The 25,757-nt window shown below is 38.0% G+C and overlaps 1 protein-coding gene across 1 annotated transcript in view; it reads right to left on the reverse strand.

Annotated features, from left to right (window-relative positions):
* Positions 1 to 12,496: 12,496 nt before the first annotated feature.
* KCNH5 (potassium voltage-gated channel subfamily H member 5) overlaps positions 12,497 to 25,757 on the reverse strand; it is a 182,793-nt gene continuing 169,532 nt past the window's right edge. The window contains exon 12 of the mRNA XM_072427655.1: positions 12,497 to 20,705. Within this exon, the coding sequence (XP_072283756.1) occupies positions 19,767 to 20,705 (939 nt within the window). The 3' untranslated portion in view covers positions 12,497 to 19,766. The remainder of the gene's footprint in view (positions 20,706 to 25,757) is intronic.

Raw genomic sequence — 25,757 nt, forward strand, 5'->3', positions numbered from 1 at the left:
GGCAATCAATAATGAACAGAAGTAATAACCTAAATATAAGAGGTAATATTACCAAAGTTTAACAAAACAAGCAAGTGCGTTAACATGAAATTAGCAGGTTTAGGAGCCGTCTTCTTTCCTACGCGTTTCACTGTGTGGTTTCCTCGGGGGAGGTAGAGACTTACACTAGTTTTTAATGAACAAAGTAACAGAATTACATTATGCACAGTAACCAGATATAATAACATAACAATGTTAATAGGTCAATGAGCAAAAATCTAAATGTTATTTGTAAGAATTCTACTACATGTTCTTAAAAAATATTATATGTATAATAGACAAAGTAGGTATGTGGTATGTAGATATGTCATGGGGACAGGCATGTGGTTTGTAGATATATCATGGAGATGGGTAAGTGCTCAATAATTTGGATAGGCATATTGTATAATTTGTAGAATGATAGTACAAATATCCTATATTGAATTATAACTTATGTAATACACTAGTTTTATATAATTATTGTTTGCCACTTAAGCCCCCTTCTGTACATTTGCTTTTTTATCTTAAAAAAAAATGTTGGGGGGTTGGGAAAAAGAAAAAACACCCTGTAATAAATTTGTAGTGCATAATCTGATCTACACTACTTTTACATAGTGTAGCCTCTCCCAATTTTTAACCCCAGATGATCCCTTTTACATTAGTTCCATGCCTTGAGGAACCCCTGCTGAATCCAAATGACTGGGCGTCAATGGGGAAAAATTCCTGTTAGCTGGAACTATACTCACCTTTTAGTTGAATGCCTTCCAAAAAATAGATAAAGTAATCTTGGGTGTGACTCTGGTGGCTCTGAAGAGTGTCATTGGCTCTGGAATTTTACAGGTACCAGCAAATAAGAGGCTATAACTAGCTCAAGGGACTTCTACAGGCCTCCGGAGGAATCCTTGGATTCCACAAAATCTTGGTTGGGAATAGCTGGTATAGTGTGTGGTCATTTTTACCAACTTTTACATTAAAGCGCTGTCGGAATATCACTCAATGCAAATTTAAAACTTTTTCTTTAGTTTTACATATTTTACACTTTAAGAATAATATGAAGATACTTCTGCTAAAATTGATATGCATTTTTTTAGTTATGCTTTGCCACATTTGGGATTCCTTTTTTTAGAGAGATTTTTTAATTAGCATATGTGCAATGTCTTAAAAATGCATGAGTAATCTCCTAATTCAATATGATAATATTCAGAGCAAGGCTGAGAAATGTTGTCGGAATGGTAATTCATGGAGAGTAATTAAAAGTGGACAAGTGCACCTATCTGAATTTAGGTGCCAAAAGTCCAAATTAATATTTATGCTTTGCGGTGTAAAGTACTTTAGTGAAGAGAAGATTAAAAGCTACCTAATATGTTAGGAATGTGGAAGGTTTACCATAAATTGTACAGCTAAAATGATTCAAATGACCAAATACTTATTTTTTCTTTACAAACTACTATCCTAGTTCCAAAATGTAAGCATTTAAAAACACAAGTCAAAGTTAACACATTCCAAAATTGGTAAAACTGTTGAGCAGAACTGATTTTTAGAGCCGAGTGTGGTTTATTAGTGTTCAGGGCTAGAGACAGCAAGCGGGACACTTGTGGAGCAAAACTGATTGTCGGAGCAGAGTAGAGTGTATAGGTGGCCCATATCAGAGGCAGCAGAGGAGTTGTGCTGAATGGCTGAGCACAATGTAGTCTGCAGGTACTGGGGATAGAAGCAGCAAAAAGGAGAGGAGGTATCGGTTTGGACTAAGTGGAAGTGATGGTTATTGACAGCAGTTACTGTAAGTGGAAAGTTGAATGCCAGGAGGAATGGTTCTGTTTGGAGCATGATACACCTGGGGAGGGCAGTGGAAGTGAGGTGGCTGGGGAGGGATCTTCTGTGATCAGGGGTGAGATGACTGGAAGCAAAGTTTGTTGGAGGGTGGAAGGAGTCCATAAAGGGTCTAGTAACTGATAGAGGGATTTGCGTGAGAAGAGGGTTGCTGAGGAACCGGAGGGAGTGGGATATCGCAGAAGGAGCATCATGCTGTGGGTGATGTGATAGAAAAGAGTTGTAAACAAACAAGAATGATGCCTCAACTGGTATGAATGATGGAGCAGGAAGTTAAGTGGGGTGTGGGTGGAGGAGGGAGCTTATCAGCGGGTTGGTATTGGTGGAGCAGGTACCTGATCGGGGAAGTTTTTGAAGTGTGTGTGGGGGGGGGGGGTACCCGAATGGTGGCACAGGGAACTGACCCAGGTGGTAAATGTACAACTGACCATCTCAAGGTTTTAACGGAGGAAGGTTTTGCTTCAAACCAGAGCACTTTTCGATGATGTGGGGATGAAAAGGTAGCTTTGCAGATTTTGCGGCACTGGAAAACATGGGCATTTATATGATGATGTCAAGCACTGCCCCTTGGATGCAGATAAATCTTGCCAAAATAGTCTGGATTAGGTGCTTTTCTCTTACTGTGTATTGATGCTTTAGGACCATGTCTGATACTGTATTCTGGCATGTAGAACCTGTAGACCTGTACCTCTACAAAACAGTCATTTTACAACATTTACTGCTTTTACTAAAACAGAGCAGGCATAAGTAGTCCCGAATTACTTCCTATGCTAAGATTTTCTGCAGACCATGTAATCTGTAGGAGCCCATCACGAGGAATTTTTTGTGTTGCATGAGCTAATATTTGCTGTGTATCAGCTCTGAGTCTACTTTGATATAGCTGCACAATTTCCTTTCTACCTCCATTACAAGGCAAAAGTGTTGAGTCCTCCCGCCTGCCGCAAAGGCTGCCCTACGAAACTTTGTGAAATGGTCATTTGCTGCCTATTACATGCTGTCAGCGGGCCACGAAAAACTTCTAGGCCTGTGGGCTGCTTGTTACTTTTAACTTTTATGTATATAAATATGAATATACTGTAATATATAATTACAATAATTATTATATTAATTATATTATTAATTATATAAATATTGTAATGTAGGTTCTTTTTAAGGCACTACTTGTTGTGGGATGATAACATTATTTCTCAATTTCCTAGTTGTGCTCCTGCATTGTCACCCTTTTACATGGCCTTACAATGTGAAGGGGCATTTCAATACACATTACACCACAGGGGTATTGTCACCAATAGGAAACTTGCTTTGAGAAATGCCATGCAGCCATTGCCAAATAGCATGTAGACAGGGTGAAGAAAGGTTGATTAGATCAGCAGCACAGAAAAGCTACAAATGGAAGAGCAATTTCCCCTGGTGGACGCGGGGGGAGGGAAGGGATACTTGGTATTTGGCCTCTGTATAAAAAGCTCTGCATAGGTGGGTGGAATGTCAGTCGTACAACAAACCTCCCAATAGGCTTTTCATTTTTCTGTTCGTTGTAAACTTCTCTTTAAGAGTGTTGTTCTGTCAGCCTTCGTGATTGATTGATCCTTTGATTCTTCTTTCAATCCAATTTCAATTTAAGATTTTATCTCATTCCTAAAATTCTCCAAAAAAGTCTCCATCTAGAACAAAACTGGCACTCAAACAAATCCATTTGTAGCACAGATGTCAGACATGAAGAATTATGACACTCCATACTTTACTTACAATTGAAACAAAAACTTTTGTCTATGGATTAAAATAGAAAAACTCTGTTAACAGTTTGCAATAAATCACTCACGTCTTGGTACAAAATGAAGATGCAGTATATGACATGCACGGCTGCTCCTGCCAACACATTGTCTGCCAAAGCCAGCTTTTTACTCTGGATAGGATTCAAAAGATAGGAGTTGGTGCAACACTTTCTTTGAGGCACATAATGTAAAATGTATTGGGAACACAAAATATGCAATTACAGGCTTTCTACACTGGAACCATCTTCTTAAAGCTGACAACAGTGGACAATATTCACATCGTGTGTAACTACTTGAATTTTGTATTTGAAGCCCAGTTGACAGTGACATTTCTAGAGAACATTGTGAGACTGAGTTGCATGTGGTTTTGGTCTTTTTTGTCCCTACTGGTTTTGGATATAATGTTTCTTTTATGTAATCTGTCTTGGCATCATCTTGTGATGATTTTACAAAGGACAAGAGAGCACTCTTTGCATCTGTAGAAGAAATTTAATCTCCGTATAAGGAAGGAATTCTTCACTGTAAGGTCCATGGAATGGACTCCCTCTGGAAGTAGTTTTAGCAAGTTCTATAGATTGCTTTAAGAAAAAAATGGATGATTTTCTAGAAGCACAGAATATAACTGGGTGTTAAAGTTTTAAAGTAAAGATAACAGTGACTGTAGATCCAGGAAACATCTGATTGCCTCATGGAATCAGGAAGTAGTTTTTTTTTTGTGTGCAAATTGAACCAGAATTTAATTTGCCTTCCTCTGGATAAATTATGTTTTATAGGGGTTTTCCGGGATATGTTTATTTCCCTAGTGGTTGAACTTGATAGACTTTTTTTCAACCTAACTAGGATATCACACTGTTTCTGTATTACTTTTTTTTATTATTATTATTTATGTGAGTAATAAAACACATAAATGAAGCAGGAGCATCAGTACTTTTTTTACACGCCAAAAGATTTCATGATTTATGCAGCTTTTGCATTCTGCACTCTAAGAATATGTAGTTACATAACTAGGCAGGTTGGAAAAAAGTCCATCAAGGTTAACCAAAAATTAATTTGACAATCGGCATATAGAGAACCCCATACTTACAGTTTATCCAAAACAAGGCAGAAATGTTCCAATTTACATCAACAGGAAGAAAAATCCCTAAAGCATTTGGGTATTACCTGGTTTGACAGTATTATTACTTAAAATATATTAAGGCCCTCTTTTTGCCTTCTTGTTAAGGGAGAATAAATAATTTCAGACAATCTTTCCTTATACCTTAAGGTCCACCATGCAATTAGTTTACTTTTCCAAGTTCTACAACATCCCTTTTATGAACTGGTGCCAAAACTGAAATATATATTCCATTCTTACTAATGCTTTATTCACTTGCAAAATTATGTTTCTTTCCCTGTAGTCTATATATCCCCTTTAAAAAGAAACTATAGTCAAAACCATCCCTCAACAGATTTTCCTTGATGTATGGGTGAGGAGAAGAGAAGCTTGTAATTGCTGTGTAAACAAACAAGGAAGGCTGCAGTGAAGTTACTGTAAACAATAAAATGCTTTGTCTTTCTAACATATACATCTCTACTTTTAAACATGACCTATATGACCTAACTGTGCAGTATGGCTGTTTCTAGCATTACCGTCCTGCAAAATAGGGAGGACTTGTGTTTTTCAATGTAGAGGATATAACAATGGGACAAAGACAGTTAGGATAACCATATGGCTAACTTCAAGTTGTGGCAGTATTTTGCTTGCTTTAGCTTTGCATTTCATGCTGTTCTCAAGTTTACAACTTAATAAAACACTCACATCTTTCTTGATTTGATGGCAGTTATATGCCATACACAATGTATGATGCATGCATGTTTTTTTTTTTTTACATTAAACCTCATTTGGCACATAATTGCCAAGTCAATTAGAGTATTAAAGTCTGCTTGTAAAATAGAGAAATCTTGTATGGACTTTGTTCCATTACATAGTTTGGTGTGGTCTTAAAACACAGAAATTCTAATTTTAATCACAAAATCTGTATCATTTATAAATAGGTTAAAAGAACAGTTCCCAATACTGAACCCTGGAGTACACCACTAACGATCTGGGACCTATCAGAACATGAATCAATAATAGATTCTAAATACAGTCTCTACAGTATTCTATCCATTCACAGACAAAATTTTAAGTTCATTTCAAGTTCAAATGTATTATACCCACAACCACCTTCTAAACTTTAGCTTACTTACATATAAAAAAAAAAAGAATTTTTTTGACAATTTTGGTCTTTCTTGAATCCATGATAACTTTCACTTATAATAATATTTTCCAGCAAAAAATGTGATCGTTTCCAACTATAGAAGGTAAAGGTACAGGTCTGTAGTTACTGGTAAAGACTCTTCATGTCTTTTTAAATCTACACAACAGATTGGTCTTGTGTAAATCCATTGGTACCACGTCTGTGATTAAAAATCTCCAAAAATTAGAATCAATGGCTTTGAAATAAGAATTCAATTCTTTGAAGGCACATGGGTGCAAGATAACTGGTCCGTGTTCCTTATTCACCTTTTCTTGTCTAACTTTCTGGACCATATTACTCTTGAGCCATTTTGGTCTATTTAGTGCTGTGTCAATCCTAGTACCATTATGAAAATAACCTTTATCCTTTGTATACAAAAAGCTGAAAATGTATTTTCTAATATTATTTATAAAAAGATACATTTAATTTGAATTCTTCTCTCTTGTAGGTAGCCTACATTCCCAAATCTAATCCTAATACTTATAATGTATTTAATTGATTTTTGGGGTGTTGCCTTACTTTTTTTTGCAACTTGTCATTAATTGTCTTTCCACATATTGTTTTATATGCTTTGTAATTTTAAAACGTAAAAAGGTTCCTTTTATTTAAAAAAGCCCTTTCATGTGTTTTTATAACTTTTAACACTGAACTTGAGCCACATACTTTTTATGGGAATATATTTTGCAGTGTGTTTCCATTCAATCAATTTTAGATATTCCAATTTCTTTTTTGTGGTACTTGCTAAAAATTTTCCCTTCTGGGATAAGACTAAGAGTAGCCCTTAGGCTACATACACACTTCCAATGGTTCTCGGCCGAGAATCTGGAGTGTGTAAAGCGTCCATCGTCTGAACGACCGTCCTGGCGGATCCACGGACGATGGATGACGAAAAACCGGATTGCAAGTGAAGGGGGAGAGCTCGCAGCAGGGTGCCGGTTCTGTATGTACATCACTCGTTCATGCATCGTGCAGACGTTAGTCGTTGGAAAGGATCTTTCACGATCCTTTTCAACAACTAACGACTGCACGATGCATGCACAATTATTGCACTTGTGTATGCAGCTTAGTATTGGTAAATTTACTAACACTTTTTTTTTATCTTTCCAGTATGTCATAGTTATTTACAACTTATAAAAAATCATGTTATGGCCACTGCCACTCTGATTCTCTTTTATATGATTTTTATAAACTGTACCATAAAATTGTCCTAAGTTTCACATTTCCGCCCTTTTTACAAAAAAAATCATCTATAATTATCACTGTCCCAGTCCTTGCAGCCCTCTCCATCTGTGTATAGAGCCGAGTCTCTTTCTATTCATTACCATTGCAGGGCTGGTAAGAAACTTCAAAAATTACTTTGCTATATGCCCACCCATATTTATTCAGGAGAAATCACAAAACATCTAAATATGGAGTTCTCAGTTTTTTCTCAATTTGTTTCCTAAAGACTAAATCTCTTGCTTATTATGACTATTTACCATGTAAACTGATTTCCATCAAGGTATTAAAATAAGAAAGGAGAAAGGATAACTAGTTGGGTCATGGTGAAGAGGGTCAAAAACAATAATTACTGTATATGTCATTGCTTTTATCACAGTCCCCCCAACAAAGTTTTAGGCCTCATTAACTATCTAAGTGTTTCATTTAAATGGGGTATGGTACATTCATTTGTTCTGGTGCATTTATTTGAACAGGATGTCAATGTACCAGAAAATCACGGACAATGCAGAGCACCATTGGTTCACTAATAGTGAATCTTGTTTAGTACGTTGGGATGCCACTGAAAACTTTCTATGCACTACGTACGGGTAATGTACAATAATTATGAAGTCGTCCCTAATCTGATTATTCAATGGGAGTGGGCTGGGGGGGGGGATAGAATACCACATTTGTTAACACACCCATTGCTTTGTCCTGAAACCCAACCAACAAAAACGCCAGCCGTTTCAATAAAATGCAACTTTTATTTTGTATCAATGAAAAAATATCCACACCAATAAGGAGCTGTGTGGCAAAACAAGATACATTCCCTGATGACTTATTGTGCTGATACCCAGAATTTTTTGGGTCAAGAATTTTTCTATGTCAATTGCTTCTTGCAAACATCCAGTCCAGCTTAAAAAAAGGCTTAAAAGTGACAACTGTTCTTTAATTATATATCTTGTTGCCTGTAATCAAAAGTGAAAGGCATTTTGGGACCAATATTTAATAAAAATAGTAATTCTCTGGAGTCTAAATCCCTTTTACAGAGACACAGTGCTTGTATACTTGGATCTACGATTCGCCAGCCTCTTGAACCAGTGTCATAATTTCTACTTAGGAAATAATACATAGATTCTTGTATACATTGGTTCCACCAAGAAAATATCTTAACGCTAATAACTGGGACAATTCACTACTTTGGTGGAAAAGAAGGGGGTAACCTACAGCTTTTAAGCTGCGTACACAGGTTAGATTTTTATCTGGCGTGTGTACAGTCGGCGTCGTCCATCGTCCGAACGACCGTCCTGGCGGATCCACGGACGATGAACGACAACCGATCCAAATGAAAGGGAAGGGGGAGCGCGTGCAGCAGGGTGCCGCTCCGTCGCTCTCCCCCTCCCCTCTCCATAGAGCAGAACGGTGCTGTATGTACAGCACCGTTCATGCATCGTGTTTGCACGTGTGTGCAAACGCAGCTTTATTAGTCTGTAAAGGTCAAGACTTGGCTTTTTATTGGCTGTCATTGATATTTCACCAATGGCAATCCTATTTGTGTCGTAATATTTTAAATTTAAGTGACTTATAGCATCTCTTTGAGACTCCAACAGCTATACCCTAGTTCCCAATTTAACCTTTCCTGGTTGGAGTCTTGCTCCTTCTGTTGCTTTTTCATGAAGTACACTCAAATAGGTACCAGATGATCAAATTATTTGGGGCAGATTGGCAGGTATATAAGTATTAGGCACGAGGCCACATATGACAGCCAAAAACCAAAAAATAAATGAAGAGCCTCTTAGGGTGTTTTATATATTACCAATAGTATACTATTGGTAACATATAAAACACCCTAAGAGGCTCTTCGTTGGTTCAATACTACACTCAAATAAGAATTAATCTGGGATGGAGAAATATGCCTATTATGCCAGGAATACGTGATGGAATTCACATCCGTTGGAGTTCCACAAAAAAGCCAAGTGGGCATTGTTATACCTGAAATATAAATTGGGTTGGGTGTATTTCTTTAAATTAAACCAGCTTACAGGTGCATTTCAAAACAAAGAGTTATAGGCCAAATCATTACAGATGACATTATTTCAAAAAAAGTATAAAATAATTAGTGTCCCATTTCATTTTTTTTTTAGAAAAAAAAGCAATCAACTTACATGTCATAAATGTATATATATAGTAATAACATAATTTTATAGTTTATATTTTTATATAGCCAAATTACTTTACTCTTAAAGCTGTACAACTCTAGATAAGTACAATATATTACATCATTTATTGTATCATACAACTGAAATGTTCACTTAAGAAAAGTGCTCAAAAAGACAGAGGCATCTCAAAACTGAAATATATGAAATCCAAATGAAATGATAAAAAAATGAAACATCATCATTTAGACAGTGAGGTATGTCATACAGAACATTTTCTGATAAATATAATATTACAAATGGGACATGCAGGAATTCAGTTACCAGTGTTAAGTTGCAGGTGCCCAATGAGTCTGAATTAAATTGCATATCCTATACATTTTTACCTTACGAGGGCAAAAACAACCAGGGATGAGTGTAGCTTCATAAAATATGGGTGTGTTCAAGAAGTCAAGGGTTTATTTAGAGAAAGTGATCTTGAAGTGTGTATGTAGATATGATTTTGTCCATTATTGGGTCGGCATTTATTTAATATAAATAAGTAGGTCAGTGGGCAAATCCTTACATTTTGCATAGAGTAAGCAACAATTAAGACCATCCTTTTCCTGGGGAGATTTTCTTTTTCGTCCTTGTAGACGTAACATCTCCTTTTACACAAGTTTTCTGCTTAATAATCATACTTCTGGACCTTTTAAGTTCTGGTGATCAGTTAATTCTGGTCAGCAGGACAAATAGAGGTGACAGGGGTTCTAAGTGCAATCCCCCAGAAGAGAAAATAACCAAAATAACCCTTTGCCCATCCCGTGTCCTATATCCATTGTGCCATGCTAAGCATTGGGACCTACCCAATGACCATGGATTCCCACAGTCCTCTTCCTATGACGAGGATACCATGGAATAGAAGAGGGACCTTGTATCATTTTAGCTGTACTTGTAGACCATTTTTTTCATAAAATTTAGCATTGATCGTGGTTGGTACAAATGAAAATTTGAACTACGTGAAATTTCCCCATTACTCCGCAGAAACAGCCAGAACGTGCACAGTACAAGTTACATATTACAGTTTTGGTTGACTTCAATATTACGTTGTTCTTTGCTAGAAATTGGGTAAGGTGTTTTTGTTGACCCTGTGTCCTATTTAAAGAAAATCAGTTCTTTCTGAACTGCTGGTGTAATGGGAGTGAAACAGAATTTCTTCAAAGTGAGCTTGTCACCAAAACAAGTACTGTTTGCCTTTTAAATAAACTTTAATTCTATCTTGACTCCAGTCATTGCACTGGAAGACTGAAGTAGAGAATCTAGCCTATTATACTAATTGAGGGTCTAAAACTTTTACCAGTTTAAATAAATGTGGGTACTTTGTTTTTCAAATACATTCAACTGAGGAACTTTGCTAAAACCAATTTGGGGGACAATAAGGAAAAAGACTCAAACATTAGTGGCTGAGAAGAATGCTTACTCTTACAGTCTTGGCTAGACTATGACCCTTAAAACAACTAAAAAATTAATTACTGTTATGCAGGTGGCTCCAACAAGTGGTGTTGGCCCCCATGAAAACATCAGCAAATGGGAGAATAAACACTGAAAGTTTGAGAAACCCTTGGAAACTTTTAGAGGTCCATGGATTTTTGGTTGGGAATGGCTGTCAAAAAGTAACAATCTTTTATTTTAGTTGGATGTATTCATCTGTAATCAACACTATCCCAAAAATAATATTGACTTGCAAATATTGAAAATGCATTGCATGACAAAGTCTTATTACTGCATCTCATTCACTTCCATCATTAGTAGGTTAGTCAACTAAAAAACTGTATTTCTCGTTTTCCTAGCCGTGAACAATTCTTTTACTGCTCATTTATATCTCCATACTTTATAACAACTGTAGCTTGCTAGACTTTCATTTTGTATTATGGAGCATACAGCAGGGAGAAGAAATGCTTTTCCTGTTTCAGCAAAAGAAGTCTGGCCTAATTGGTGAAGGGCTGGGAAATAGAAGAAGCCAATGGGTAACGTTGTCAATTTTACCAAAAGCTGAAAAATGTTTGGGCTGTTTTGGACTTCTATGGGAAACCTTTGACAACATCTTTAGTTTCCTTGCTTGTGTATAGGTGTACTCAATGCTTGTAGCCCCCACCACATTCTGTGGTCCCATCCGTTGCATCCTATTTTATTATTATTTTATTCATCTGTTTAAATGCTGAGATTAAAGAGATTTACAGAAAGATCAAAATGATTTCCACTGTGAAAGTACAGCCTATTAACATTGATGATTGTGTTGCATTAACCAAAGATACTAGCACTGCACTAGTAAATGTGTCCAGATATATGTTGTATGCAAAACCTAGTAAAAAAGCCAACACATTTCAGGGGTTCATCAGGTTTTGAAAATACTGACCTACAGTAGGGTATATTATAAATGTGAACAGAAACCTGTTTCGTTTGTTTTATGAGAATTTTATGTGAATTAATGTGTTGTGATAAGGCAAACCGTTTGAATGGACCCTAATGTCAAGTCCTGAATGGCAGGTGTGTTTCTTTTTAATATCTATGTGCATTGAGGTGCCATACATGGTGCACATATGATGCAGGTTATAGAGCAGTGCTTCTAGACCTTTTTAACACAAGAAACCACTAATAAAAACATTCAGGTCTTTAGGGAGCCCATACTTAGTTACTATATCTACAGCTCACAATATAGTAACATGATGGCCAGCAGGAATAATGCCTCTTACATTGGTGACCATTAGGAAGAATGGCCTTATTACAGATGGCCAAAAAGATCATTGGTGTTACTTAAACAGACCTTGAAAGCACAAATTGCTAATTTCTCAAGGAACCTTAGCAATCTCTGAAGGAACTCTATGGTTCCACAAAATGCTGGTTGAGAAACTCTATTAAAGAGCATTCATTAGCACGCATGTTATTGCATGCAAATGTGCAAAAGCTTTATAGCATCATTTATAGCAACATCAAATTAACTTCTATAGGACTAACTAGGGGGTGCTTGTTGGAAACACTATGGGAAATCATTAGTGCTGGGATAGAGTGATGGCTAAGGGAGAAATTAATTTATATATTTAGAGAAATAATGGAAATCAAATGTGTATCACTCTTTGGACCTACATCAGCACATTAGATTTTATATAAAGTCTCAAACTTGACACAGCTATGGACTCTCAGCTGTTAGTTATGGACAGAATATTGATCAATGAATAAGCAGAATATGTTTTTCTTTTAAATAGGGTGAGAAAGAGACTTTCCATTTAGGTCAACAGCGGTCAACATTTTAGTCTATAAATAGGGTGAGAAAGAGACTTTCCATTTAGGTCACCGCTGTTGACCGAAACTATTTTCAAGAAGCTTTTGTTCGATTCCTTCCGAATAATTACCAAGCAATAAGGCAATGGTATCAAATTGTAGCAATGCCAAAACCTTTTGAAGAAAGCTTGCCTACAACTTTTCTGTGGGCTTGGAAAAAAAAACAGTCAACTTATATTATTAAGCTTCAGCTCAGAATAGAACTAGTAAACAATTTTCTGTTTTAGACTACTGGTAAATGGGGACAAATTCTGCAGCACACACTTTTTGGGCAATAGTAGATTTTTATTCTGGTAGAAACCATTTGTGGAGGGCCCTTCTCTATCAGAGCATGAATATACGTTTATGTAGAAAGCTGATCTATGAAGAAATGATTTGTTGGGTTTAATGTTGAGGAACTTCAATGACCTGCACAGTACCCTGATATTGTGAAGACCTAAGCATTGTTCACTTTCTCTGTGTAAATAATAATTTTCAGAATATTTATATTTTGTTTAGGATCTCTGGTAGGGTTTTCTCTCTTGCTGGTAAAATTGGGGCATCTTGAGGCTCCTGCTATTCAATATTATTTGTCCTCTTATTAAATTATAAAATCATCTAATGTAGTTACCCTTTTATAAAGTCACTTCATCTATCCTCTGTTTTATTTTTCTGGGAGTTACATCTTTACATAGACGCTCCCCTTTTGCTTCTTGCGTCTACTACAACTGGCAACTATGGAGGAAATCTGGAGATCCAGAATTTTCCCTGTTGCTTATCCAGGCAGTTATACCAACATTCAATAACCATACAAATAATTGTTTGTACACAACCCTTATGTATTTTACAAGGTATCTAATAAAGATTGTGTAAATTTGAATTTAAACTGACTATACCCTTTATTGTGCTCGCCGGATGAGCTGCTGAACAAGGCAACATTTACAAAAAGAAATATAATTTTTTTAAGTCAAAGTCGGCAAAAGTTCATTTTGGACATCAGGCAGCATAAAACGTTTAAAATAAACTGTAACAATTCAGACATAGGATATGATTCAAAATGCCCAACAAATGACTACCCATAACTGGAACCACAAGCAGATCCAAAGCTATATGACCTCAACTTTTATTGTAACAGTCAAACTTGACCCCTTCTACCCCTTGGGAGTAAGAGGAACCAATTTTACCCTTTATGAGAAATTTAGATTTTCCTATAATGTTAGCTGCCTATATCTCTGGAAGTATTGGTCATTGTGACTTTTAGCTTCCATGCTTAACTCTACAAATTCCCATACTGCTTATATTTGAATATTGCATTCTCTGAATTAAAATTACAGGCTTACAAAGGCTAATTGGCAACTGTGTGTCTATATGTCTGGATTTATATATCTGCCAATTACACCCCGAGCTTTAATATAAACTTCCATCAGAAAAATATCTCTATGAATAGAAGTAAAGTGCCTACTTATTTCTAACAAGACAGCAGCGATGCAGAAAGCTTCTTTTGATTGGGCTACAATAGCCACAGGGAATATTGTGATGTCTTTTTATAGTTATCATTCCTAAAATCAGATTGGTATTGACCTTGCAATAACACAATTAGGAGCAAACTAATAAATATGTGTCTTGCTGCCAGATAGACCAGTTTGCCATGCCCTGTTTCAGAAGGATGTTCTCTTGATGTTCAGCTGTCGTTGTTTATATTTGGTGAATAAACCTGTAATTGAGCAGGAACTAATAACATTGAGCCCACAGCCTGATATGTACTGTACATTGGCAGCCATCAGCCATTAGTCTGCTAATACACACAAAATTAAAAAGCTAGCCTAAATTAATTTGTTTCCAATAAAAGCAAACTGATTGCCAGGATGATTGCAAAATCATCCCAAATCTTTGGCGGACAGATAAAAAGTTCAGCAATTATTGCAGGGAGATCACACCGAACTCACAATTTTTACCTAAATATTTGTATTAATATGTGATCATTCATAATAAGCACTCTATGTGGAATAGATTTACAAGAAATATGTTGTCTATAAAACTTTTTTTTTCTGTATTTAAACTCTGAAAATACTTGATTCATCTGCATATTCTCCATGTTCACTGTGGGGGAAGCACCTAACAAATTGGCCAGGGTCTCTCTTGGAGAGATTAAGGGTCTGGTCATAACTGCTCCTGCAGCTTCCTGCTATGAACTCAAATATACACCATGGATAAAACTAGACAGGCTGAAAAGAACTAAACATTCTGCCAGCTGGAAAAGTTTCCTCTCCATTTTCCTCCTACTTTAAATGATGGATAAAACCAGCTTAAATGTGGTTTATATAATCCAAAAAAAAGTTCTCCTAATAACGGAAGGAAAACTTTACTAGGTTGGCAGAATCTGTCAACAAAGTAGATGTCATTGACCTGTAGAAATATAGTGAAAATGAAGAAAAATGTCCCAAGGCTGTTTCACGAACAGGCTGTACTGCTGGAGACAATATTTATAATGATAAAATCTGACCCACAGAGTGATGATTGGAAGCAGCAGAACTCGTAAAGGCTCATTGGTTGAGTTTTACCTCTTTATTTTAACTCTAAATCCTGACACTCAATATTTTACACATCATACATTCCTTGTCTATATATATATTTCATATATTCAATACTTATTCTTGGATACAAAACTATATTTCAAGGATAAAGAATAATCATTTTTGTATGCACTTTTGTATAGAGTAGAGAATAGTGATGCTTCAAGGATCTGATCAATCGACGTGGGTTAGCCATATTTTTTTAAATCATTTCCAAAGTGAACAATGGCATTGAGCCTGAACAATATCAGCAGAACCAACCCTGACTATCACCAGCCAATGCAAATATTATTTCTTGTGTACTAAACAATGAGCTGCCCACTGTTAAGGTACACATAGAGAAGCCTTGAGGAATCCACTGGCTGGTAGACGAGTCTGGCATACCTTGTCTTGTTTTGTACTCATTGAATTAACAAAATTACTTTGAATCTAGTTTGTTTGCTTCTTATAGAACAAAGCCAATTTTTTTTATTTTAACAAAAACACTTCCTGTTGTATCGCTGGATTAGGAGGTAACGAAAATCTCTCCACCTCGACAGCTAGAAGAAACCTGGCATGAATTCTAACCATTCCATACTCTATCCAAAACAGAAATAAAGAATTTTTAACAGCATATCCTTTAAAATTTAGAAAACTTTGTTGCACAGCTTTACTTTTATCCACTATATAAAAATATAGAAAATGTCAACTATCCTTATTCTTAATATAATTTTTTTTCATTTGGGGAAATCTTTGGGTGGAGATCTCAATGGAGTTTATAAAGCAATCAATCTGACATTCACAGAAACATTCCCTGGCAGATAATTGATTACTGCCATTGAAACACATTGGCCTGGAATATTCTCCACCAGGGAACATGTCAGTGAATGTCAGGTTACCTGCTTCTTAAATAGACCCCAAAGTTTGTGTGTACCAACAAAAATTTATTTGTGTCAAAAAAATGTTTAAAAAGCCAGCAGATTTGTAATTATAAAAACAAGCTACATCAGTTCAATCTGAGAGAAAGCAAATTAATGAAGGCTGGTAAGAGGGATAGGCATGGTGCTGGGGTCCGTTTAGCATTGGTGATATTTAAAGGATCTGTAAATGGAAAATATATATAACAGAAAATGATCATAAAAAAAGCTACAAATTATGGAGACACTTGTAAGAACCAGTGTCCGTGTTTATGGACTAATTGCTCAGTTGCTCCTTGTCATTCTCCAGCATTGCATTGGGGAAAAAGTAATCTTGCTTAATACACAAGGCTCAAAAAGGAAGAAGCAATATATGATAATTTAGAATTTTTTAAATCAGTGTTGGAAAACATGTATTTAGAAGTCTATGTGATATAGGTATTATGTGCAAATTTTAAGTATTCCTGATAATATACCCCATACCCATAAACATGTGAGCACATCTTTGATATACTATAGGAAAATATTCTTTTTTATGATTATAATATACATTCCATGAAACCTTTTATATATTGTAAACATGAAGCTATTTCATATAGAATTTATTATGTAATGTATACTTAAACATAAACGAATTCTGCTATTATGCATAGATTTCTTGATATAATTATTACTTTAAGATTTTACTTCTTTGTAGGAATTTACCAGAAGTTTGTTAAGCTATTAATCCCCCTCCCAAAGCGTGATTGATAGTGACGCCCAAAGATGACAAGATATACCATATTAACATGTTACTTAATGAGATTGGTGTTCACATATTACATCTGGATGGTAGCTTTTATGTATTTTCTGCTGCTTGAGACTGCAGGGGATGTAAAAAGTAATTTCTGTGTATGCATAGTTTTAAACTGCAGTGCTCCACTTTGTAACCTGCAATTTACACAAGCTTTTGGCATGTACCATATCCATGAAATTGCAGCTAAAATTAGCCGTGGACATTAAATGATTTTTTATCCATTAAGGCAATTGATTTGTTCTGTAACTAGAAAGAAAATGAGATACAACCAATCACAACAGAACTTTACTTTACAAGGTTTCCTTTTCAATAGTTTCCTGTTGTGTGCACATTATGTAAAATATAATTTCCTTGGTCGTAACTATTTGAAGCTCAATATATATAATATCCCAATAAATACAGATCTTCTAATGTCCAGGGTTAGGTATAGATAAGTGATAAAATATGGAAGTACCCTTATTTAGCAGCAGGAAGTGCAAACCAATAATCACAATCTTTGTTTTTGCCATATTGCCATTTTCTACCTCAGCCAAGAATAATTTCCAGCATGGTCCAGTTTTGTAAAGCCTACTGGGCTGTCACTTTAAAATCAAATAAATACATTCCAGGTACATCCAAACAGAAGACATGTAATGTCTTGCAGTTCATTTTCTTTAGAAAAAAAACACAGTAACAGAGTAACAGCACATGTTCCCGGCCAGCATGCAGCAAAGAGGCACCCTGACTCTCTGTGTAGGATATTGTCACAGTTTTAAAAGTTTGACATGCACCTTCCTGAGTCAGCACCTATATTCTCAAATTGGGAAGGTGTAAAAACTTTGCTATAGGTTTGACTCAAGAAGCATGGCAGATCTCTGTATAGAGAAGTCTATTCTACAAAGAAAACAAGGATCTGTCCCTTCAGTATACTGGCAGAAAACATGCTGTTCTATTCTGTATGTGACCATTTTTTAAGAAATTGGATCAATTTGGTTTAATGAATCTGAAATGTTTTTAGATGATAGTCATAAACACTCCTTGAATTAGTAACTTCGCGAGGAACCTGATAACGGCAGGCATTTGAACTGGACTATAGAGTGTCAACTGAGATGGAATGAAGGAAAAAGTTTCCTATAATTACATTTCTTTTACAATAAACAAGTCAAGACATATTCATCCAATGTTCTAACATTCAGGTCTGATTTCTAAAGTGGCTAAGGACCTCTCCATGTAGTAGCCTGCTCCAAAACAATGGAAGTCACATTGGTATTACCTACAGCAATGTTTCTCAACCTATTAACATGGGGGAACCCTTGAAATAAATTTCAAGTCTTGGGGAACCCCTACTATTATATATCCACAATTCACAGTACATTGGCTTAGTGGTCATTGGAAACAATGCCTCCTTCATTGCTGCCCAGTGGGAAGGCAATATCCAGATATCCAAAAAGATCATTAGTGCCAGTGCTAACTCATTGCTCAAGGAACCCCTAACAATCTCTGGACAAACCACAATTGAGAAACACTGGCCTATATAGTATAACCACTACCCAGGTTCTACCTAAACTCTACTGCCCAGTCAAAGGCAAGAGGGGGAGATAGGTGATAAAGGGAAGGATCCTACATAGAGAGGTCCTAAGCCACCCCTCCCAAACTGGAATAGCTTCTTAACTCCCCAATTATCCCCTCAGGGTTAATATAAACATGGTATTGAACAGTCTCAAAGAGAGATGCCTCCTGTTACAAGCCTGAGGTCAATGACTTTTCCTAGCAATATTGGCAGGATGGACCCTGATAATTAAATATAACATTGCCTTTTTTATATAAATAGTTAAATTTATAAATTAATGTAAAGAACGCATGCAGTCAACTGCATATTTTACAAGCAATATCTAGATTAAGGAGTTTAATCTTTGGCAGGCCAGTATCCAGCTGGACATGCAATATTTACACATCGAAAATTGATAAAATAATATATTCAAGTTATGCTGAAGCAATGTTCTCTCTAAGCCATGAGAAGGACACAACTCGTACCTCTCCAGTGTCTGAGAAGCCACAAATCACCAACAGATGCAGAACATCAGGAACAGTGGGGATCAGCTGCTGAAGAAATGGGTGATGCCTACCCTAAATTATGAGCTCCGGAATAGGTTATCATCACTGATAGATGAGAACTGTAGCCCAAATTGTTTAGCTTCGGGTAGACTAGAATAAGAACACCCATGACATTATGCCTAAAGCGTAAATGCACTTTAGGCTTTTTTAGCATAAATACTCAAGAAAACACTGTACACTAGTAATGTAGAAGGCCACTTATTCTCAATCTGGCTGACCACCGGTCTGTGTAGCATGTTTCAGATGCAGGTGCTTTGTAGCTTTAAAAAAACTAGGTGCATGTACCAATCCAAAGATAGAAAAGATGGTATAATACCATGTAAAAAAAAAAAAACGCCAATGTACCCCATTACCATTTTCAGGTTGGCACATAAGCCAAACTTTAGAGCTGGAAGACTATGCAGGTATACTGTAGGGTATCTTTACTTATGTATTTAGATCTGTGTGAAAGTTTTCCGTTATATTAGATAGATCAGTCACCCTTAACTGTTAATATGCAAGTAAATCACAATTCTGACCACCTAAATGGCCAGCCAGAAGAGAAGACTGCTTTCTCTACTAGGTTCTAACCATAAGTAAGACTTCCAAAAGGTAATTATCATCCTCAACCCGAAGATAGTTTTGTGTTAAGCCTTTCATTTCCACGCTAAAATGACTTTAAAGAGAAACGTGTATACCCTTTGCAATCTCATAGAATGGAATAAGGATCCATGTTTTACCATATTCAGTTCAGTCGGCTTAGAGTGAACAATGCACTTCTTAAATTATTTACGACTGCATATATCCATATATATGCCTATTGTATATGTGCATTTATGCACCCGTACACCCACTCACACGCATGTACAATATACGTTATACATGTATCTCGTCCTTTTCAGAATCCGGGGTTACTGGCCTGGAAACACTAAAAATATCCTGACATGGTATCTGAAGAGGGCTGGATGGAGTTTTGGGGGGTGTTGGGGGTGTTTTGTTTTTTTCTGATAATAGTTTTAGAATTTCTGCCACTTGCTGTTCAAGGGCAGACATGCGAGAGCTTAATGACTGAATGTCATCCTTAAGCTCATGTTTGACTTCTTGCAGAGTGGTCTGTAAGGCCTGTTCAGGAATAGGATAAAAAGGGTGCTTTGCATCAGCTTGAATGGGGCTGTGTTCAAGCGGGCTACGCGTTTCCCCTGCTTTGTCCAACCGAAGGTCACTTTTCGTTATACCACTATCACATGAGTCTGTTTTTCTCAAGGGATTTTTAGACACCCCGCTTTCGGGGTCAATACATTTTGGATCGTCCGACAGCAAGCCCATCGATTCTGCTTTTGTAACATTATTCCAGTCCTCTTTTTTCTCCTCATGGGCCTGCATGTTATTTTTTAATCTCAGCCAACCCTTGGCATTAGCGTTCTTGACGCGCATGGGGCTAGTAACTTTAAGACATTTTGGGTCACTACTACCATTTGGCTTCAACTCTATCGCATCCCTGTTGTTCTGCTTCAAAGACTCGCTGGTTCTAACGTAAGAAAGAGACGTCTGAATGGGAGTTATCTGGGACACCGTTACAACACTGGTGCCAGTAATGACAGCTCCATTGTGCATTGAACGATTCTCGACTTGCAGCTGGTTTCTTTCCAGGTCAGTGTGTGCCGAGCCCTGGTTTCGTAACTCCTTCTGCTGTTTAAATTTCTGAAAAAGCTTCCTTACAGGGTGGTCTACAGGGATGGTGAGGGTCACTTCATTCTTCTGCCGCTGACGCTCTTCTTCTTCTTTCTTGACATCGCTGATTTTTCGGAACACAATCTACAGGAACAAGATACAAAAAGAAAGCAAATACAAAAATTACAAAAATAAGATTGCATCTAGGCTTTCTTCTTAAAAAAAGACAAGCTTGGCTAAAAAAAAAGAAACCCTATACACTGCAGCTTCTATTCTTACATATAAATTCATTACTCCGAGGCAAGAGACTGACATATTGTAATAAGCATTTGGATAGGGAATGTTATTTTAAAACAGTGCATACTCTTTCTCTGTGTGAGAACTGGGCATTGTTTCCTGAGACAAGGCTAAAAAGAACAGATACATTTTTAGAATATTTAAGGGACTCTAGTGCTTTATGATTTCATTTTCAAAAAAAAGAATCTATTATATTTGCATTTACCATATTTTTTATGTTATTTACCAGTAAAAACCTCCCTTTGTGTAGCTATCTATAAGCTCTTAGGCTGTTGTTGGGTGCCGCCATTTTGGACTTGATGTCAGCAGATCTAAACTTTTAATTTAGGCGACCTTCTATAATCTCTTCCACTAAAAAAAAGAGGTGAGACTATAGTTGGACCCTCAAGGAAGAAAAGAAGGCTTTGATATATGAGGGGAGAAGGGGATGGTCTAGGCAACCAACTCTTCATGGAGCTGTCACATATTTTAATTCAAAGGCACTTTGCAAGTGAATAAAAAAGTTGGTGACAATTTGTTTCACAAAAGTAAAAATATTTTACAAATTACAATTAAAACAGATTTTACTAACAAATACTTTAATGCAGATGCTGTTGAGTAATGTAAGGGTTACAGTCTTTGGTATTATCTGCTCAATTACCAGTAGCACATGCTATCATTACATTATTAAAGTTTTTGTCTATGGTTCATTATCTCTCTAATGAGCTCAACAAATGACTAAGGGAGTTTTTTTTTTTATAAATGCCTTAAACTGCTGGGTGCCAAGAAACCTTTTTCAAAGTAATTTTAAGTAAAAAAAAAAAAAAACCTGTAAGGACCTCAAAAGAGGTGTTAAGATTTCCGAAAAACTTGACAACCATATATCCCCCCTAAATTAATGTACACTAATTTAAAGTTACCCTAAGTAACCCATAGTCACAATTATGAATATATTTTACTTTTTTTATTAAGGGCACGCAAATCTCTGTTTCTTTACCACTGATTTGAAAAATTCTGTTCACAGAGCTTAGACAAAGGTCAGATAGTTCTGAGTGACCCGTGAAATGAAGCAAGCAGCTATGGATAATCTCTATTTGAACAACCCATATTGCTTTGGGAATCTTGTTGTGTTAAAATTTTATTTGTAAAAACAAAGATAGTATCTGTATTAGCTAGATAATTTTAAAGTGTACTTGGCATTTCAAAGACATCATACAGTACATGAAAACTTCATAAAAGATAAATCATGATTTTGAGTTTTCAAATTAAGCATTTCCCTGAGCACAACTCAAGCTAGCATCTTTATAATGTTTAATGGCTAAAAGCTAAGTTTTTTTGGTGTATTTTGTAAATTACCAAGAAAGGGAAAGGATGGCACCCCAATAGAGACACGGAGAAAACTAAAACCAAATTTTAGGCAAAAGGTAAAAGCCACCCCTATTCTAGAGGTTGCATCCGCATTTGGACAGAAAGTGATTGGACAGTTCTTATAAGCCTTCCCTTATCTTATCAAAAACCAAAAAGTTTAGGGTTAGAGCTGAATTTAGGTCTTGTAAAAGTCCTTATTATATTGAATGGTTCCTATTGTCCTATTTGAATGTTAGTGTGAAAATATTAGGAGGTGTTGGTGCTCCATTTTAAGCATTGCAGTAGGTCTATATTGGAACACTTGGGTCTCTGAAACCTCTCTTCCCATAGATATGTAAACTGTATCCAGCTTGGAAGCTTTGCAAAGTTAGGGAGGGTCTCATCAGTGCTATGATGTAGGAAGGGAGCATACACCCATGTCGACATCCACTGAAATTCTCAAAACTCGGTTTTAAGGCACCTGCATTTTCCATTAAAAAAAATGAAAGTGGGCCTAGCCGGCTAACAGGATGGACGTCGGATCTGTGTCCTCCGCTGGCGCCGATCATAATCCGCAGCATCCCGGGCAGACGCAGGCTTCTTTACGGACAAGCAACGCTGGGCGAGAGTGGGGAAGCTCCCCCCCACCACTCCAGTGCTGCAACAGCACTCACTTCAGCCCTCCATACGGCCTTTATTGGGGATCCCTCGTCGGCCTCCCCTCCGGCATCCAAGATGGCGCCGACTCCATCCCCGCACACGTGGCAGCGGGGAGAGAGAGAACGGGGCCCAGCTGACACGGAGCTGCAGCCAGCGGATGGTTATGCAGATGACAGGGAGTCACCATCCTCATCTCCTCACAGCCCAGATTCTCCTCCACTGGAGCCGGTGAGTCCTACGGATTACAATGGGGACATTTGCTCTCCTGCAGCTTCCCCCACCGGGATGAATGCCCAGTTATCTGACACCCGGGAGCCGCTTAGAGAAGCTGGGGGGTCTACTGCACGCTGGAGGGGTTCCCATATATCCGAGCAGACCACCTCTGCTGAGGGGATCGGGGATATTCAGGAGCCGGGCTCCCCCTCGGGTGCCTTGGGTCCCCCTCCTTTGGGTGCCTCCCCAGCTGTTGGTGGGGATTTGGTGGTGGAAACACCTGGCCTAAAGGCCTGGCCAGGCCCTAATATGAGGAGAGAGAGAAGCCATCGCCTGTTGGATGATTGTCCCAATCCCCCATGGCAGCAATATTTACAATCCTTACCTACTAAGGATGACTTCCAGAAATTAGTGGCAGATGTTCAGGCGACATGCCTGGCTGAAATTTGGGACCTGAGTGCTGACTTGCATTCCTTGGCTGTTGGAGTTGATGACCTGGATGAAAATGTACAACTAGCCAAGGAGGATATTACAACGCTCTCACGCAAAGTAGGGGATAGTGACCAGAAAATAAGAGAGCTTCAACGTTCGCTTGAGGATTTGGACAACAAATCTAAACGGAATAATATTAGGGTACGGGGCCTCCCTGAGGCGACTCGAGACTCTGATCTTAAACCGGTCCTGCAAGCTTTTTTTACCAGGGTGCTGGGGCGCCCATCCTCCCGGGAAATACAAATATTCAGAGCGTTCCGTACTTCCAGGCAACCTGGGACTGCAGCCAGACCTCGAGATGTTATATGCCAACTAATAGATGCGGATCTGAAGGATGAAATCATGACCACTGCCAGAAATATGCGCAATCTTGAATTTGATGGGACTCCATTGCAGCTCTATCAGGATCTGTCCTGGCATACACTACAGCAACGCCGTTTACTTCAACCCCTGCTGACTGTGCTCAGAGATCAACGTATTCCGTATAGATGGGGATTCCCGTTCAGCCTCTCAGCCCGCCATGAAGGGAGAAAGGCCTCACTACGGTCTCCAGAAGATTTGTCCTCTTTCTGCAGTGCTTTGGGAATAACTCGCCCTAAACTCCCGGGTTGAGAGCGAGAGGAATCTTTACGACCCCGCTCCCCACCCTGGCAGACAGTGGCCTCCTCGGAAAAGATCCAGGGGCAACCATCGGGATTCCACATCTCCGACTGAACGTTCCCCTAACCTACATCGTTGAGACATTAGACTGGTGTCTTGCAAAGTGCCTTTCTTGAGCTATAATTATTGTTTGCCTTGTTGGGGCTGTCTTGGGTGCACTTTTGGATGGCCTTATTCATACGGTGTATATTTTTATACTGATCATGGCTGTCTTGGGGCACCCGGGACTGCTACATCAAACAGCTCTCCACATGTTGGTTTCTCATTATATTGCTAGTCTACATTGCTATTCGTTCTGATACTATTTCAGGGGTTACTTGATGTGAAACTGTTGCTCTAACTTTCTTGCCTTATTGTCTTAATATAATTGCATACATGCTTTACTGCTGTATTGCCTGGGTATGTCGCGGCCCTGGGGGGGGGCTCGGGACTATCCCTAATTTTTTCTGGGGCGTTCCGACCTCTTCCTAGTGACCTGATACTGAAGGCGATCGGCGCTGGCTGACAATATTTTATTGTGGATGGGATTTATTGATCTGCATTCTCAGGCCCTCTGGGTCCATGGTCCCTTTGGGAGGATCCATCCATCTGCCATGCGAACTTGTTCCCTGTTCCCACCTTATAGGTGGCGGGGACCGGCAGATGTTGACTCCTCCCTATTCGCCGATAGGCGAGTTTCCACCTACTGGTTTACACTTTTTTCTTGTTTACTGGTTTTCTTTGTTTTTGTTATGGGGGTGTTATGTGACCCCTTCCCCCTTCCCCCCTCACTTGTTTGTGACATGTTGTGGAGCAGAACCTGGATCTGGATGTTGTCTTGTGGGTTTACCGAAGGATATTTTAATAAGTGGGTGATTTTAGCGGTGGCACATTGGTTCCTTCTTGCTCCTAATGGCTACTAGGATATTGTCTTTTAATGTAAAGGGATTAAACTCTAACACGAAGCGGAAACTGGCCCTGAGAGAGTTTAAACGCTTAGCTCCCGACATTGTATTTCTGCAGGAGACTCATTTTGACACATCTGGTTCATTTAACTTTGCCTCCAGACTTTATCCTCAGGTGTATCTTGCTAATGCCCAGGGCAAGAAAAAAGCTGGAGTGGCGGTCCTCTTAAAGGACTCCCTCAAATTTACACTGTCGTGCTCTATTGTAGATACTGATGGGAGATATATTATTTTGAATGGCGCAGTGCAAGGAGTTCCTATTACACTATGTAATTTATATGCACCTAATTCTATGGTCCTTATCCCCAGAAGACTGGATTGATATCTGGGAAGCAGCACACAAAAGTTCTATCTGCACTTTATATAAGGAAAACCTGTATAAAATTTTGCTCAGGTGGTACCACACGCCGGCGGTTTTATGCCGGCTGTTTCCTAACGTGGACCCCATGTGTTGGAGATGCGGAAAACATAGAGGCACGATAGAACACATATTTTGGTTCTGCCCCCTTATCCAGATGTACTGGTCACAGGTTAATGATTTATTATCGATTGTGGTCCAGCAACCCGTCCCTCTAGACCCCATCTCCCACCTCCTAGGTCAGCC

This window comes from Pyxicephalus adspersus, chromosome 12, assembly GCF_032062135.1.
Source record: "Pyxicephalus adspersus chromosome 12, UCB_Pads_2.0, whole genome shotgun sequence".
In the NCBI taxonomy this organism is placed as follows: domain Eukaryota; kingdom Metazoa; phylum Chordata; class Amphibia; order Anura; family Pyxicephalidae; genus Pyxicephalus; species Pyxicephalus adspersus.